This window comes from Artemia sp. Qi Xiang Cuo, chromosome 2 (genome assembly GCF_049724085.1).
Source record: "Artemia sp. Qi Xiang Cuo chromosome 2, ASM4972408v1, whole genome shotgun sequence".
Lineage (NCBI taxonomy): Eukaryota > Metazoa > Arthropoda > Branchiopoda > Anostraca > Artemiidae > Artemia > Artemia sp. Qi Xiang Cuo.
Window position 1 is genome coordinate 47,582,210 of NC_142795.1, and position 16,790 is coordinate 47,598,999.

General features: G+C 34.6%; 1 protein-coding gene across 2 annotated transcripts in view; it reads left to right on the forward strand.

Annotated features, from left to right (window-relative positions):
• The first annotated feature begins 3,861 nt into the window (after window positions 1-3,861).
• LOC148955295 (transmembrane protein 181) overlaps window positions 3,862-16,790 on the forward strand; it is an 85,243-nt gene continuing 72,314 nt past the window's right edge. For both annotated transcript variants that reach the window (XM_089108134.1, XM_089108135.1), the window contains exons 1-3: window positions 3,862-3,968; window positions 13,749-13,852; window positions 15,729-15,878. In XM_089108134.1, coding sequence (XP_088964260.1) covers window positions 3,874-3,968; window positions 13,749-13,852; window positions 15,729-15,878 — 349 coding nt within the window. In that variant the 5' untranslated portion in view covers window positions 3,862-3,873. The remainder of the gene's footprint in view (window positions 3,969-13,748; window positions 13,853-15,728; window positions 15,879-16,790) is intronic.

Genomic DNA, 16,790 nt, shown 5'->3' on the forward strand with positions numbered 1-16,790 from the left:
TACGAGGTGGGCTGAGAAATTCTACTTCTACACTTACCCAGCTGGGAATTAATAAAAGTATTTTGGGTTATGGGGCTATAAGCCCCATAACCATCATTGTCACATCATTGTCACAATGATGATTTTATTAACAAACAGGCCTTAAGGGTGAGTATACAGGGTTGCGAATTTTTTGGTCAATGAATATGTCCCTTGAGCATCCAAAAATGTTTCCTTTTCAGCCAAATTATGTCCATATTTTGTCTATAATATGTCCATAATATATCCATCTTGAATTCTCAAAAACTAGTTTTCTTACGACTTGTATACCTCTTTCAAAGTGGTCAGTTAACATCGAATATAATAAAAACGAATAAGATTCATTTAATCATCCAAAAAAAATAAACTAGTGTGAAAGCACAAAAGTCGTAAAAACATATAAACAGTAAAAAACTAATTTTCGGAGCTTGAGGCTCATCTTCCTACGAGAGTTCTGCTTGACAGGTATGGTCGGCATGAGGATCAGCATTTTCACTTCTTTTGGTAGCTTTTTGTCAATCAGAGTATTTCTTGCGCATGTCATAAGGTACAATCCAGGAGTCAAGCGACGTTACAGAGTGCTAGGTAAGCTGGGTTGCTCTTCAATCAGGGGGGTGACATCCCTCATAATTCAGTAATTGCTTCTGTTGCAAGTTGTATCTTGAGCCCTTAAAGGGGCCCCAAAGGTATTTAATTTTTTTAACCACACAAAGAAGTTATCAACAGTAGTTAAGTTACTGAAAAGTTGTTAAAAACATATCACTTATTCATAAATAAGTTATTCAAGAGTAATATATTCCAAAAAATAACAATCAAACCTCATTTATTGGGCAACACAAATATAAACTTTTTTCCTATTTTTTAATTTTTTCAAATGCCGTCAATAAAATTTTAACTGTTTTTTGAAATTGTTAACTTGGCTTAAAAAATTACAGGGATTTTTTTGCAAATTTAGGCTGGGGGGGGTGGGTAAATTTCATGGTAACTTTGCAGTGGACCATGTAATCTACTAGAATGAAAGTGAAAACATCATTTGATACTTTTTATGCTCTTTCATAATTCATATAAAATACCTACAGGGCCCATTTAAGGGCTAAAGATGCAATTTGCAACAGAAGCAATTATTGGATTATGAAAGAGCATAAAAAAGGCATCAAATGATGTATTTGCTTTCATCGTAGCTAAATTATTGTGCCACTTGCAAATTTACCACCAAGACCAACAGCCTAAACTTATATATTGTCCCCAAGATTTGGGGCCTGTTTTAAATGTTTAAGAGAAGTGTATTTTGATCAAGATAGCCTACTTGTCAAAGATTATGCATTAGCCAAGCACTGGGAGGTTTTACCCAATATAACCCCTCCACTATAGCCTAGTCTAAGTTAAGTTTTTTTTAGTTTTATAAAAGTTTTCCAGAATCTTACTGGGAATTTCACATAAATCTAAGGGTGACTCATTCAAACAGGGTGCGTGACTGCCTTTGTTCCCGCAACACTTTACTAGGCTATAACTCCACACAAAGTTTTCATTTAGCCTAATTTGTTATCAACCAGGTAGAATCACGACCCTTCTAAGAGACCCTTAATGAAATTATTTGAAAAAAACTACGTTTTCTAAAGAGTTAAAGAGGCTGAGTCACAAGTTCGAACCTTAAAACGTAGAGGGATTAGGAGGTACAGTTGGGGGGCTGCCGCACCCCAAACCCCCCACTTTCGCAGTCTTTAAATAAAAAAAAAGTTTTTTAAACTGAAAGTAAGGAGCGACATTAAAACTTAAAACGAACAAAAATTATTCCGTATATGAAAGGGGCTGTGCCCTCCTCAACGCCTCGCTCTTTACGCTAAAGTTTGACTTTCTCACAACTCATTTTTTTAAACAATAAAAACTTTAGCGTAAAGAGCGAGGCGTTGAGGAGGGCAGAGCCCCTTTCATATACGGAATAATTTCTGTTCGTTTAAGTTTTAATGTCGCTCCTTACTTTCAGTTTACAAAACTTTTTTTTATTTAAAGGCTGCGAAAGTGGGGGTTTGGGGGCGGCAGCCCCCCAACTGTACCTCCTAATGCCTGTACGTTTTAAGGTTCGAACTTGTGACTCAGCCTCTTTAACTCTTTAGAAAACGTAGTTTTTTTCAAATAATTTCTGCACATTTTTTACAGTTAATTACTTATTATTGCTTGACTAACTGTTAGCTGATCGTGTCAGGAGTTAAAGTTGGGGGGCTGCCACACCCCAAACCCCCGCTCTTGAAGATTCTTGTGTTAAGGCTTTTAATTCCTGAATACTCAAATCAAATGCGCAGCAAGATTTTCTTTTTTCAACTTGTCTTCGAGCATGCGGATATACGGCATGTTATTAAAGCAGTGGAGACTTACCTGTAACCTGAAGGCCGACTGTGATATTCTTCTGGAGACGCCTGTTGAACCGAAGGATTTAATAGATTGGATTTAAAAAAGAAACTGAGTTTCTTTTTTAAACTTTAAATTCAATATAAAAAAAAAATCCTCTAACTGGGAATCGAACCCGGGTCTTCCGCCTGACAGTCAGTAGTAGCGACCACTTTACCACAGAGACAATTGTTATAGTATTTTTAGTCTCTGCTATCTATTTTTGACGCAAGCAAATCCCCACAAAACTTGATATTTGGTTTTGGAAAACAGGGAAGATGTGATTAGACGGAGTTGAAATTTTGAGGATGAGCTCCCAGGCCCCAGAGAATCTTGGCCTCCAAATGTCAATCTGATCGAACAACGTTAAAGGGGGGCTATGGTAGGAAAATTTACCATGGGCTCTTATAGGAAAACGAGGTTTTTCGTAAATTTAAATTCGGGGGATAATTTTTTCGGTCTGAAAATATCAAAAGGCCCTAACAGGTCAAATTCCGCTTCGAATGAGTCCTCATTCACCCTGATCCATTGCCAACTGTGGCCTGTAGGCGTGGCTAATAAAAAAAAAGAGAAATGAACATTAAGTGGCTATATCTGGTTTTTGCAAAACAGGGAAGGAGTGATCGGATTGAGCTGAAATTTCGGGGATAAGCTCCCGGGCCCTAGTAAAGCTTAACCTCTAAATTTCAGCCCGATCGGACAGCGTTAAAGGGGGGCTGTGGTGGGAGGGTCGAAACTTCCGGCCCAGTTTATCCCATGAAGATAAAGTCGGGGGAGGGTGGAATTTCGCACGTTTCTTAGTTTGAGCTTGGGCTACAAAATGCAATCACCTCTGTCTCTCTGCAAACTCTAGGACTGGATATCGCTTAACATTGTGGTGGGTCGCCTCTTTAAAGAGGCACAAGTGTGCCTTCTTGATTCAACTTGTAAATATGACAAGAAAACTTGTTAACTGAGACTAATTACATATATTTGTAGGATATTGCACTTCCAGCATGAAAATGTACTTACCAACACAGACATATTATGATTTTTTGAAAATTGCGGTAAATTCTAAATAAAACTAGATAAAATCGGACATTCCTCTGTTAGTTAACAAAAGTTTCAATCATTCCATTAAAAAAAATACAAACTGTGGAATGATAAGGAATGACAATGTCATTGTTGTTTATTTCAACGTTTCTGGAGCATTCATTAGCTCCGTCTTATGAGTCATTGGATTTCATAGGTTATTCTTCTTCTTCTGGAAGATTTGGAAAACTCTTTTCTCTGTGGGACCTTTTCTGTTGGTCGTTCACGAGTAGATGGCGAGAAAAGCTGAAAATACTGGAAAATTCCGAAATATCCTTTTCGATATCGATATTTACGTTTCGATATTAGATATCGATATTTCGTCCGATATATCGATATATCGATATCGATATCGAATATCGCCCAACACTAATAGAAGAAGAAAAGGACATATAAGAAATGGATCACAAATTTTCGAAAAACTTAGCATTCAGTTTCATTTCTAATTTTAGCAGATACATTGCTCCTTCTTACTGTCATGATCGGGCAGAAAGGTGTGCTACTCTGAAAACTACCAATTCTAAAAATTTCACCTTTGGGTCTACCAGTCTTCTCTAGGGTTGGGATGCCTCCTTCCTTTATTTTTCTTGTTAGTTTAAGTCTTATAGTCACTGGTAAAATTCTAGTTAGGTAGCTCTTTAGAACCAAACCTGTTAAGAATAAAAAGTATTACAATTTGATTTGCTATTCCATATTGTTTTATTAATTGGCTATCAAACTCATATCTGTGACAGTGCATCCTCATCTGATGGTCCCATATATAGGCTTCAGATATGTCTCATACTCTATAATATGCAGGAAACTGAAAAATAGGTAAAATTCTAGTTTATGGGCTTCTTGCTATCTGAGAAAGTAGTTCAGTTAGGTGAATAAAACTTTCAGCAATGAATCTATGGCTAAAAATGTATTCTGGGAATTTATTGCCAAGGTAGGTATAAATTTGGATAAAAATTTACAATTGTGGCCTATGATAAAGAGACATGTTAAGAAAACAATTCTTACTTTAAGGTATATATAATGATCCTAGTTAACATATTATCCAAGGGGAGAACCTTTGTCCCCAAATCTTTCCTCTTTTTCCCTCCTTTTTTCAACTTTAAAAGAAAAGAAATTTCTATTTTTGTATGCTCTTAACACAATGTGTAGATCTTTTGAAATTGTTGCTATAAATTTGTTTTTATAGATGATGTTGAATCCTGTTTTTAAGTTTCATTTCTTAAACAAAAATTTAAAATACAGTTCTAAGACATTGATGAATATTTTAGAACCTATATACTAACAGAGTATGTACCCTCAGCCCCCTAATGTGCAAATATATACCAAAAATTGCATTCTGAATCTAAACATAACCAAATGAACTTAACCTTAACCCCTAAACATATCAAAATCAGGGTATATATTTTCACATCATGGGGGTGGGAATAAAATTCATCTGTGATACAAATGAAGATTATATTTAGACTCAAAATGTAATTTTGTGTATATATTTGCACACTAGGGCAGTGGGGGTTTATATTCTGTTAGTATATAGGTTCTAAGATATTCATTGATGTATTAGAAGTGTATTTTAAAATCTTGTTTAAAAAAATAGAACTTAATAACAGGATTCAGTGTCATCTATAAAAACAAACTTATAGCAACAATTTCAAAAGATTTACACATTTTCTCAAAAGCATGGCAAAAATTGCAATTTTTTTCTTTTAAGTTAGTAAAAGAAGGGAAAAAGAGGAAATATTTGAGGACAAAAGTTCTCCCCTTTGATAATATGTTACTAGAATCATTATACAGATTTTAAAGTAAGAATTATTTTCTTAACATGTCTCTATCATAGGCTGCAATTGTAGGTTTTTACCTAAATTTGGGATTGTGGTCCTTGATAAGGAGACATGTTAAGAAAACAATTTTTACTTTAAAATTTTTATAATGATCCTAGTTAACATACTATCCAAGGTAAGAACCTTTATCCTCAAATCTTTCCTCTTTTTCCAGCTTAAAAGAAACAAAATTTCTATTTTTGCATGCTTTCAACCCAATGTGTAGATCTTTCAAAATTTTTGTTATAAATTGTTTTTTATAGATAGCATTCATCCTAGTCATTGTTAATTCCATTTTTTTAAATGATAGATAAAGCAGTGGTGAAAAGTGGCAATTTTGTATTTTTGTCTCACCATTTTCAATCATTAATAAAAATATTATACCCTCACCCCCCTCCTGTGCAAATATATAACCAAAAGTGCACTCTGTTTCCCAATATAATCTTCATTTACATCACAAATGAAATTTGCCCCCACCCCCCTTATGTACAAATATATAACATGATTTGAATATATTTAGGGGTTTGGGTAAGTTCATTTGGTTGTATTTAGGTTCAGAATTCAATTTTGGCTATATATTTGCACATTAGGAGGGTGGGGGCATATACTCTGGTAATATATAAGTTTTAAGAAATTCATAAATTTTTAAAAAAACTGTTTGTATGTTTATAGCAATATTTTGTATTTTCGCCACTGCTTTATCTATCATTTAAAAATAACCAAATTAACAATTATCAGGATGAATGCCATCTATAAAAAACAATTTGTAGCAAGAATTTCAAAAGATTTAAACATTGGGTTGAAAGGATGCAAAAATAGAAATTTCTTTTCTTTTAAGTTGGAAAAATAAGGAAAAAAGAGGAAAGACTTGATGATAAAGGTTCTCCCCTTGGATAATATGTTAACTAGGATCATTACACATATTTTAAAGTAAGAATTGTTTTCTTAACATGTCTCCTTATCAGGGGCCACAATCCCAAATTTAGGTAAAAATTTACAATTGTGGCCTATGATAAAGAGACATGTTAAGAAAATAATTCTTACTTTAAAATCTGTATAATGATCCTAGTTAACATATTATCAAAGGGGAGAACCTTTATCCTCAAATCTTTCCTCCTTTATCCTTCTTTTTTAAATCAAAAGAAAAAAATTACAATTTTTGCCATGCTTTCAAGAAAATGTGTAAATCATTTGAAATTGTTGCTATAAGTTTGTTTTTATACCCTTTTATTTTTTTTTATACCGTTTTGTTATTTCTATGAGTTCAGAAAACCACATAAATGATAGCCTATCTTGTAATTTGCAATATTTGTTGTAATTCTGAAAAAAAAACTATGATTTTAGTTTTGAGTTTTCAATCCCTTTTCCATTAACATTGGCTTTTAAAAATAGAGTTCCTGTTTTTCAGTGCAATTTCAAACTATATCAAGGGTTTCTCCCCCTCCCCCTAGATTTAAGAATCAATCCATAGATTCTTCAAACCTTATAAATTGAGACTAAGCAGATAGAATTCTCAAAACACTTCTTGTGCCTCATTTGATCATAAGATCTATTTTACAAGCTTTCACTTTTATAGCACAAATATTATTGAAGGTCATCAAAGGCCCTCTGGAGAGATAAGGAATAGAGGTAGGTAAAAAAAAGTAAAGAATATGGCATTGGACTTTACAGTACCTACCAGCAGTGCTGACCTCTGTTTCCTGGCCCTTCAACCAGGAAGTGCAATGGGGGGTTTGGGAGCAACCATCCTGTGCTTTTGCACACCCTTCCTGTTTACTTTCCTCAGATTTCTCCAGGTACCCATTTAAAGCTGGGTCGACTCTGGCTGAGCTTACATAGTCACACCATTGACCCTGTCCCAACCCAAAGAATTGGATACTGTAGGATTCAAACCCTTGCCCTCTCAGACAATGGATCCTATATCCAGCTCACAAATCCACTTGGCTAGATTAATACAAATCTTGCTATGAGAACATTATGGCTCTGGATATATTCCTGAGAGTTACATTTACCTTAGTCAACTACTTTCCAAGATGGCATAAAGCCCCATAAGCTAGGAAATTATCCATGATTTTCCCCATCAATCTATACTTTTAACTGTAAATTATTTAAAAAAACTTTCCGAAAAATAAGTTTCTCGAAGAAAAGTAAAGGTCATTTTAAACATAAGCTCAGCAGATACAAATACCTTTTAAAATTCAAACTCAAACAACCAGAAATTACTATTAAAGAATAAATGAAACCCAAATAAATAGAAATTAAATAAACAATCATAGCAAAAATATACAACAAGTAATAATATAAATGAATAAATAGAGCTTAAAGAAAGTAATGCTTATATTGAATATGAAAATCAAGCTTAAAACAAAAAAAAAATATTTTCCTATTGAAGTATAAATGAAACTTAAAATAAACAGAAATTAAATAAACAATCAATGAAAACAAAGGAGTGAAACTTAAATTGAATATGGAAACTTGAATTGAAAAAAGGAATATGGAAACTTAAATTGAAAAAAGGAATATGGAAACTTAAATTGAAAAAGGCATGTGGGGACTAATTAAGCTTAGGTCTCTTTTGACTCTTTAAAAGTAAACTAGAACTTTCTATTTTCAATCAGATTAGCCCTCTGTGAAGTTTATATGAGTATCCGTTCTATAAGAACCATATATATCCCCAGAGTATAACTTAACAACGCCTGTCTCTGGGCCCTGGGGGGTTGTGTTGACCTAGGTGTTTTAATATGGATGGTTGAACTATTTTTAACAAAATAGTCACCTCAAATTTTCAATGGATGGGTTTATCCGTCTGTCTGAAACGAAATAAGATTTGGCGTGAATATTTTTCATTGACTACTTTTTCAATATTTTCTGAACAGATTTTCATAGGTCAATGCTCTACATTTGTATTGATTCATTGATTTTAAATAACTTTTTTTTTACAAATGATTAATTAGTTATGAAACGAATTATATTACACATATTATGTTTGTACAACATGTGTCAACCCTGGAGTTTTTGTTATCTGACCTTTGATTTTTTTTTAACAAAATGGCTACCTCAAAATTTTTATCTGATGTATTTGGGGAGGAAAGGGCGTGGGGGAGGGGCTAGTTGCCCTTTGATCACTTTTGACTCTTAAAAACTGAACTAGAACTTCCAATTTCCAATCAAATCAGCCCTCTCTGAAGTTTATATGAGAATTTCTTCCAAAACAGCTATATATGCCCCCCAGGTATAACTTATGATTATATATCATGTATACTTATGTATATATACATAACTTATTTATATATAATTATTATAACTAATGATTAATTAATTATGAAACGAATTATATTACAAATATTATGTTTGTACAACATGTGTTGACCCCAGAGTTTTTGTTATCTAACCTTTGAACTTTTTTTTTTAACAAAATGGCTACCTCAAAATTTTTATTTGATGTATTTTGTGGAAAAAGGGCATGGGGGGGGTTAGTTGCCCTTTGATCACTTTTGACTCTTAAAAGCTGGATTAGAACTTCCGATTTCCAATCAATTGAGCCTTCTCTGAAGTTTGTACAAGAATCCCTTCCTGCCCCCAGGCCCTGGGGGGTTTTGTTGACACCAGAGTTTTGTGTTATTTAACCTTTCAACTTTTTTTTGAACAAAATGGTATTTTTAACCCTTGCATATAAAGCACCTCTGGAGGCAAAAATAAAAAAGTATTGAAGCTATATAAGATTTATTCATTCATTTATGTTTTTGAGATAGTTAATTTTAATTTCTGTTTGTTCGGGGTTTTGTTTATTCTTTAACAGTAATTTCTGGTCTTTTTGAGTTTTAACTATAATAGGAATTAATTTCTGTTGGTCCTGAGTTCAATATGGCTCTTTACTTTTCTTAGAAAACTTATTTTTATGCAAGGTTTTATTAAATTAATAATAATAAAACATTGAAGCTTTATGGTCTTTGCTATAGACAACTTAATTACATGCCTCTGATAAATCAAACATGATTTTTTCATGCAACAATGAATGGATGGAAAAAATGGCTTCAAAAGACAGTAGTTAGGCTATTTCATTTGTTGGTGCAGAAGCAGCAGGATTGTTTTGATTAGACGATTTTATGGATTTTTTGTGCCACAATAATTTAGCATTTATTGCAAAGTATGTATTTTAACCTTTTTTAAATATGGCTGTAATTTTAATTATTTTAGTATTTTCAGTTTGAGAGAATTTCTGTGAGTAATTGAATAGAAAATTCTTTATCTAGTTCTTATTAGTGTATTTTGATGTGTCTTAACATCCCTTCAAAATTTCTTGAAACTTTTAATTTTCTTCCCATACAAAACTTCACCTTATTGAAGTCTATTGGGGTGGGGGCAGCATATTGGCATTAAAAAGAAAACTTTAGCATAGACAGTATGGTGTGTGTGTGTGTGTGGGGGGGGGCTTGTTGCCCTTGGATACATTTTGACTCTTAACAATTGAACTAGAACATTCAGTTTCCAATCAAATGAGCCCTCTCTGAAGTCTATATGAGCATCCCTTTCATCAGAACTGTACATGGCTCCAGGACAATACTTACAACGCCTATCCCCCGGGCCCTGGAGGTTTTGTTATCTAATTTTTGAACAATTTCCAAAAAACTTGCTTTCTCAAAATTTGTAGTGGATGGGTTTGGGGAAAAGGGCGATGGGGGGGGAGGCTAGTTGCCCTTAACTCTCTTGACTCTTAAAAATTGAACTAGAACTTTCAATTCCCAATCAAATGAGCCCTCTATGAAGTTTATACAAGCCTCCCTTTCATAAGAACCATACATGCCCTTAGAGCATTGACCTTTGAACTACTTTTAACAAAATGTCCATCTCAAAATATTCATCAGATGGGTTCGGAAAAAGAAGGCATGGGAGGAGGGGGGCTATCTGCCCTCGGATCTCTTTCGACTATTAAAAGTGAGCTCGAACTTTCAATTTCCAATCAAATGAGCTCTCTCTGAAGTTTGTACAAGCATCCCTTTCACAAGAACCATATATGCCCTAGGGCATAACTTACAACACTTGCCCCTGGGCCCTGGGGGGTTGTGATGACACCTACTTTTTGTTATCCTACTTTGGAGCAATTTTTAACTTAATGGCTATCACAAAATTTTATTGGATGCATTTGGAGGAAAAGGGCTGTGGGGAGGGGCTAGCTGCCGTCCAATCTCTTTTGACTCTAAAAATGAACTAGAACTTTCAATTTACAAACAAATGAGCCATCTCTGAACTTTTTATAAGCTTCCCTTCAATAAGAACCATATATTCCCCCAGGGCACTGTCTTTGAACTATTAAAAAAAAAAATCTATCTCAGTTCTTATCGGTTGGGTTTGAGGAAAAAAGGGCGTGGGGGGGGGGGGCGAGGTGCCCTCCAATCTCTTTTGACTCTTAAAAAGTGAACTATAACTTTCAATTTGCAATCAAATGATCCCTCTTTGAAGTTAATATAAACACCCCTTCCATAAGACCCATATATGCCCCCAGGGCATAACTTACAACGCCTGGAATTTTCTACACTGGAATTTTTGTTACATGATCTTTGAATTATTTTTAACAAAATGGCTATCTTAAAACTTTAATCGGATGCATTTGGGAAAAAGGGTTGGGGGGGGGCTGGTTAGCCTCCAATATCTTTCGACGCTTAAAAATTGAGCTAGGGCTTTCAGTTTTTAATCAAATGAGCCCTCTCTGGAGTTTTAAACGAGCATTACTCCAACAAGAACCACGTATGCCCTCAGCGCATAACTTATAACCTTTGCCCCTGAAGACTGTGGGGGGAATGTCCTGCTCAAAGACATAATTTCCAGTTCTTTCAACAATATTGAAGAAAATGGTTATATCAAAATTTTGATTGGATTTGTTTGGGCAAATGGTGGGCATGGAAGGGGTGTCGGTTGTCTTAGAATCACTTTCGACTATTAAAAGGGAACTAGCCATTTAAATTTCCAGTCGAATGAGCTCTTTCTGAAGTTTCTATGAACACTTTGTCTATACAAAACCATATATGCCCCCAGGGCAAAACTTACAACCCTTGCCCTGTAAGGGAGTTGTCATCCTCAAAGACCTAATTTTGAGAACTTAAAACTACGTTTAATAAAATGGCTATCTCAAAATTTTGATTGGATGTGTTTGGGGGAAAGCAGGGCGTGAGAGGGGGGTTAGTTGCCCTCCAATCACTTTTACCTATTAAAAAGGGCACTAGCCCTTTGAATATCTTATTGAATGAGCCTTTTTTGAAGTTTCTAGCCATTTAAATTTCCAGTCGAATGAGCTCTTTCTGAAGTTTCTATGAACACTTTGTCTATACAAAACCATATATGCCCCCAGGGCAAAACTTACAACCCTTGCCCTGAGGGCTGTGGGGGAGTTGTCATCCTCAAAGACCTAATTTTGAGAACTTCAAACTACGTTTAATAAAATGGCTATCTCAAAATTTTGATTGGATGTGTTGGGGGAAAAGGTGGGCATGAGAGGGGGTTAGATACTCTCCAATCACTTTTGACTATTAAAAAGGGCACTAGCCCTTTGAGTTTCTTATTGAATGAGCCTATTTTGAAGTTTCTACGAAAAAACTTTCTATAAAAAACCTTGTTTGTTCTTCGAGCATTACTTAAAACCCTCGTCCTAATGGTTGTTGGGAAGTGTCCTCCACAAAAATACATTTCTTATCTTAATAATAGCTACGTTGAACAAAATAAATATCTCAAAAGTTTGAACAGATGCGATGGAAGAAATGATGGGCGTGGGGGGGGGGGCTATTGTCCCACCAAAAAAATTCAACAATTAAAAAGGGCATTAGAACTATCGATTTCCAATCGAATGAGCCCCCTTTGAAGTTTCTACGACGACCCCTTCCATATGAAGTGCCTCTGGGGAAAAAATAATAAATAATAAAATATTGGAGCCATATGGCCTCTACTATAGGCAATGCTATAGCGTTGCCTCTGATGATCAGATCAAGAATGTTAGAAGCTTTCTAATATAAAAGAATATTAGGAGTTTACTTTGAAATGACTTGCTTAACTTGACTTTAGTCCTGTTTAGCATTTGTAGCTGTATTAGGGCTTCTTCTCATCTAAGCAGACAATAAATTTGGCAATGATATTTCATTCTGTATTGGGCTAGATGTAGGAGTTGAGGGAAGTTGTGGCCAGTATGTTGTTGGTCCATCTCTTACAAGGTCATCCTTTGGGGCACATGTCAAGAACCCATCTTTCAAAGGTGATTTTTGTTGCTGATCAGATGACATTTACTGAATAGGGTCAAACCAGTAGAGTTGTTGACTTTTGATTTGGTCCATGATGGTTTGGGGGCAATCTAATATTTTTTGGAGGTCTTGTTTGAGACTTGGTCAACATAGGTAATCCCTGTAATGGATCTAAGGCATTCAGTTTCAAATGCAGAGGTTCTTCACTCATCATCAGCCTTTATTGACCAAGTTTTGCTTGAGTACAAGGCAACTGGGATTATAAGGTAATTGAAGAGCTGTGCCTTTATGGTAGTTGACACAACTTTGCTTTTTGAAATTGGCCAGAGGTTTTTGGAGCTGGTGCTAGCCAGGCTAAGTCTTTGCTTGATTGCTTTTGAGCAATTGTTTTCAGAAGTTAGGAGGCTCCCTAAATAGACAAAGGAGTTCACATTCTAGTTCTGGCTCCCCTTTTATTGTCAGCTGCACAGTTCTTGAGAAAACTGACAATGCCAAAACAACATTAACAAAATGGAAAATCATTCCTTAGTCAGAGTAGTTAAAATGCAGTATCAAATAAAGTTAATAAGGTAAAAAACTGGTAAAGATAAAAAAGAATTAGGTAATATATACAATTAAAAAAATGGACTTAAAGAAACATATAAAAAAAGGGGCATTAGGGATCCCCCCTCCAGTGGAGCAGAAGGGGAATTTTGTTTGAGAAAGTTCTAAGAACTAGAAACCTTCAAAAACAGAGTGAAGAAGAACAATTGAAAGTTGCAGAAAAAGAAAAGCAAATGCTCAGTGAACTTTTTTTCACCAAGCAAAGAATAGAAGCTCTTGAAAAGCAATGCAAGAAAAGAAAATAAGCTGCTGGGTACAAGGAGGAAGTTGCTGACAAGATGTTTGAAGAAACCAGAAATTGGCTTAAAATGGGCATTGAGAAGAAATATTAAGTCATATAACTTTCCTGTTCTTTAAAGATTTGAAGAATTTACCCCCCCTCTTCCATGAAATGAAAGCTTCTTTATACATATGGTGTGCATCAACATGCTTCTGTGTTCCTGTTTAAACACAAATTGAACAAATATATGTTTTAAATGAAAAATCTGACTAAGATTCTTTCCAATATACATTTATTATGTTTTTTTTAGATCTAAAGGCTATTATAACCCTTTTGGGGTAAAAGTTTTGTCTCACCCGGATTTTATTTGTTTTTTGACTTCATATCACATATCCTATTTCTTTGTTTTAGATCAGCTCAAATGAGGTTATATTCATTAAAGAAAGGAGATTTTGGACTTCTCTTTACTGGCTTATTTGGCCTTTTGGGTGTTGCTCTGTTCATTGGCATAGCAGGTAAATTAATTTATTGTCTTTTTATTTGGCTGCTTTTCTAGGCACTACATTGTCATAGGTAAGGTAAAGAAAACGGTAAAGCATACAGCACTGGACTTTACAGTCCCTACCAGTAGTGTTGGTATCCATTTCATGGCCCTTCAGCCAGGAAGTGCAATGAGGGTTTTGGAGGCCAGCCATCCTGTGCTTTTACACACCCTTCCTGTTTACCTTCCCCAGGTTTCTCCAGGTACCCATTTAAAGCTAGGTTGACTCTGGCTGAGTTTATAGATTCATGCCACTAAACCCCATTCTAATCCAAATAACAATTGTCATAGGACCCACTGATCTTTCATGGCATTGAAGCTAATTTTTAAAAATTTATAGCATGTATAAAACAAAACATGAAATGGTGGAAAACTTCCCCTCTGTCTTATTATATGTCAATACAATTTTGAATAAGGTGAATTATCATAGCAAAAAATACAAACATGGAGTGAAAAGCATGAACACTGGACCTGTTGACTGTAGAGATTAGGACAATCAGATGGCGGTTCATTCATTTCACATTTCATTAGTCAAGTAGGGGAAATAATTCTTATTAACTTTGAGATGCCTCTTGTATTGGAATATTAGTTTAGTTACCATTTTTGCTACAAAATGCATTTTATTTTGCTGAAACCTGGTATATTGCTCCACTAAAGGATAGAAGGCCCCCATCCCTAGAGGTGCTGTTAGAGTATCATTTGTTGTTTTACTGAAAACTGAATACATTGTTTCACCTGTTACTAATTATTTTTTTTTTAGTTTTAGAACAGCTATCTGTTGTAAAATGAATTTAAAAGGTAGAAATTATTGATGAAAATTAGTGCCCCTAGTTTTAAAAATTTCTGGAATTGTTTAAAATGAAAATATTCATTTACCTCTAATAGACGTTTTGGAACAATAGGTCACACTTTACAGGTGCAGACTTATGAATTGCCAAAAATCATGCTATTCAAAAATCTACATGTGACAAATCATACCAAGACATTATTGAATGGGGTTGTAAGAGTTATTTTGATTAAATTCAAAGTAGATGGAAACTTAATGGGGAAGAATAAAGAGTAAACCCTTGACTAGAGTGGGGTGAAGGAGGAGGATGCACTGTTGACTTCAGGCGTTTTTGTGCCACAATAAGGTTTTTGGGTGTTGTAGTAGTAAATGATTTTTAAACAGTATTGATTCAAAAGAGCTTTAAAATTTTGATTTTATATTAAAGTTGGAGATGATTAGATCAAATTTTTGGTTTTGTAATAATATTTGGAAAAGGTGGGATCATTTAATCCTTTGTCCAGATTAGATCAATCATCTTGGTAGTATAGACCCTGTTACAGTTGTATCTTTCTGTCATTATAAGATAGATGCTTCATGGTATACCACCATTACCACCCTTCCTGACATATATACAGCTTTGACAAATTTTTGAATCCATTGTTATCTGTATGCTGCAATTTCTTCAAAAATCTTGGCTTAATCATATAATCAAGTTGTTCATTGTAATAGACAGTAAGAAAAGAGTGTTCCTTGTCAATACTAACATTGTGCAAGGGCTGATTTCAGTGAAGACTAATGTTTCAATGACCCCACTTCAGTGACATATTTTCAACAATAATTATTATGAATTGTTTGAAAATGGATATTCATTTCATCAAAGCCTCCCTTTTATTTTAGCTTAAAGAGTAGAAGCATAAAGTCTAGTTGAATAAAAATGTCTAAATAGTAAACTTCCTATTTTTCTTTTTTGTAACATATGTAACCACTTGTAAATCAGTTGCATTTTGTTATATCCCCTGTGAATATTTTGTTTATCAGGAGGGAGTAGCCTTCAGCTTTTAAAAAATGGTTCTAAATTTAGGTCCTTCTGTGACATCAGTTACTGAAGTTCAAGTTCATGATGAAGAGCCTTATATTCCTGGTGGTCCTTTTGCTTTTCAGTTGCCTGAAGTGACTGCTTACAATCAAGAATTCTGGGTTCTTGCCCAAATAACTACAGCTAATAAAGATGGTATGTTGTTTTTGCAATCAATCGTTATTTGCTATTGATTTTCTAAAATAGGCTAGTCATATAATATTTTTTTCTTATTTTTTTTTTAAATGGATGTGTAAAAGAGAGTAATGTTAGAAATTTGTTGTGCATCCTTTTTTTGCTAATTTTTTGCTGTTCTGTAAGGAACAGTTTTGACAATTTTGTGCTCAAGTCCTAATCTTGCATATATGCCTTTAATTTTAGGAAAAACCAGCATAACCAATATTAACTTTGTCATCAACAAACTCGGAAAGTGTATAGTACAAACTGTGGTAAAATTTGGAAGTCATTTGTGAAATACATAGGCTTCACACTCAATGTTCCTTTAGGTCGCTCATATTGGGATTTGACCCTCGATCCTCAAAATAAAAAATTGTTTTAAAAGAGTTACATTTCGCCGGGGTTGAAGGTCCGATTTGCTGGGCTTGCGATTTGGAAAGCACTGGCTTGTATAGCCATTCCATATAATTTTTAAAGTGTTTTTACTTGAAGTGGCTTTGTTGTTTGAATTCCTTGTCATGTCTCGTGGGGTATACACTGTTGTCAGAGCTTCCATTTTCAGACCCGAGCCAAATTTTTTTCACAAACACACCACACATGCCTAGGAAGACACTGATATGTCAATGATTTGCTTCAGGTGATGATGTCTGACATCAGTAATGTTGAAAGTGCTTAAGAGTTTATGTCTCCTGGCAAACTCTAAACCACGAAATTATGTGAACAGTAAAGAGTAGAAATAAGAGAGTAAACAGAAAGCAGAAAGGATAAAGGCTATTTCTTGTCACTTGTCTAATTGTTCATAAAAAGAAGGTTAGTATTACTTCCTTCATTGATTCCGTTTTCATTAGTTTTTCGTTCCTTTGTCGGATGCATATAAGCATTTTTTATGTA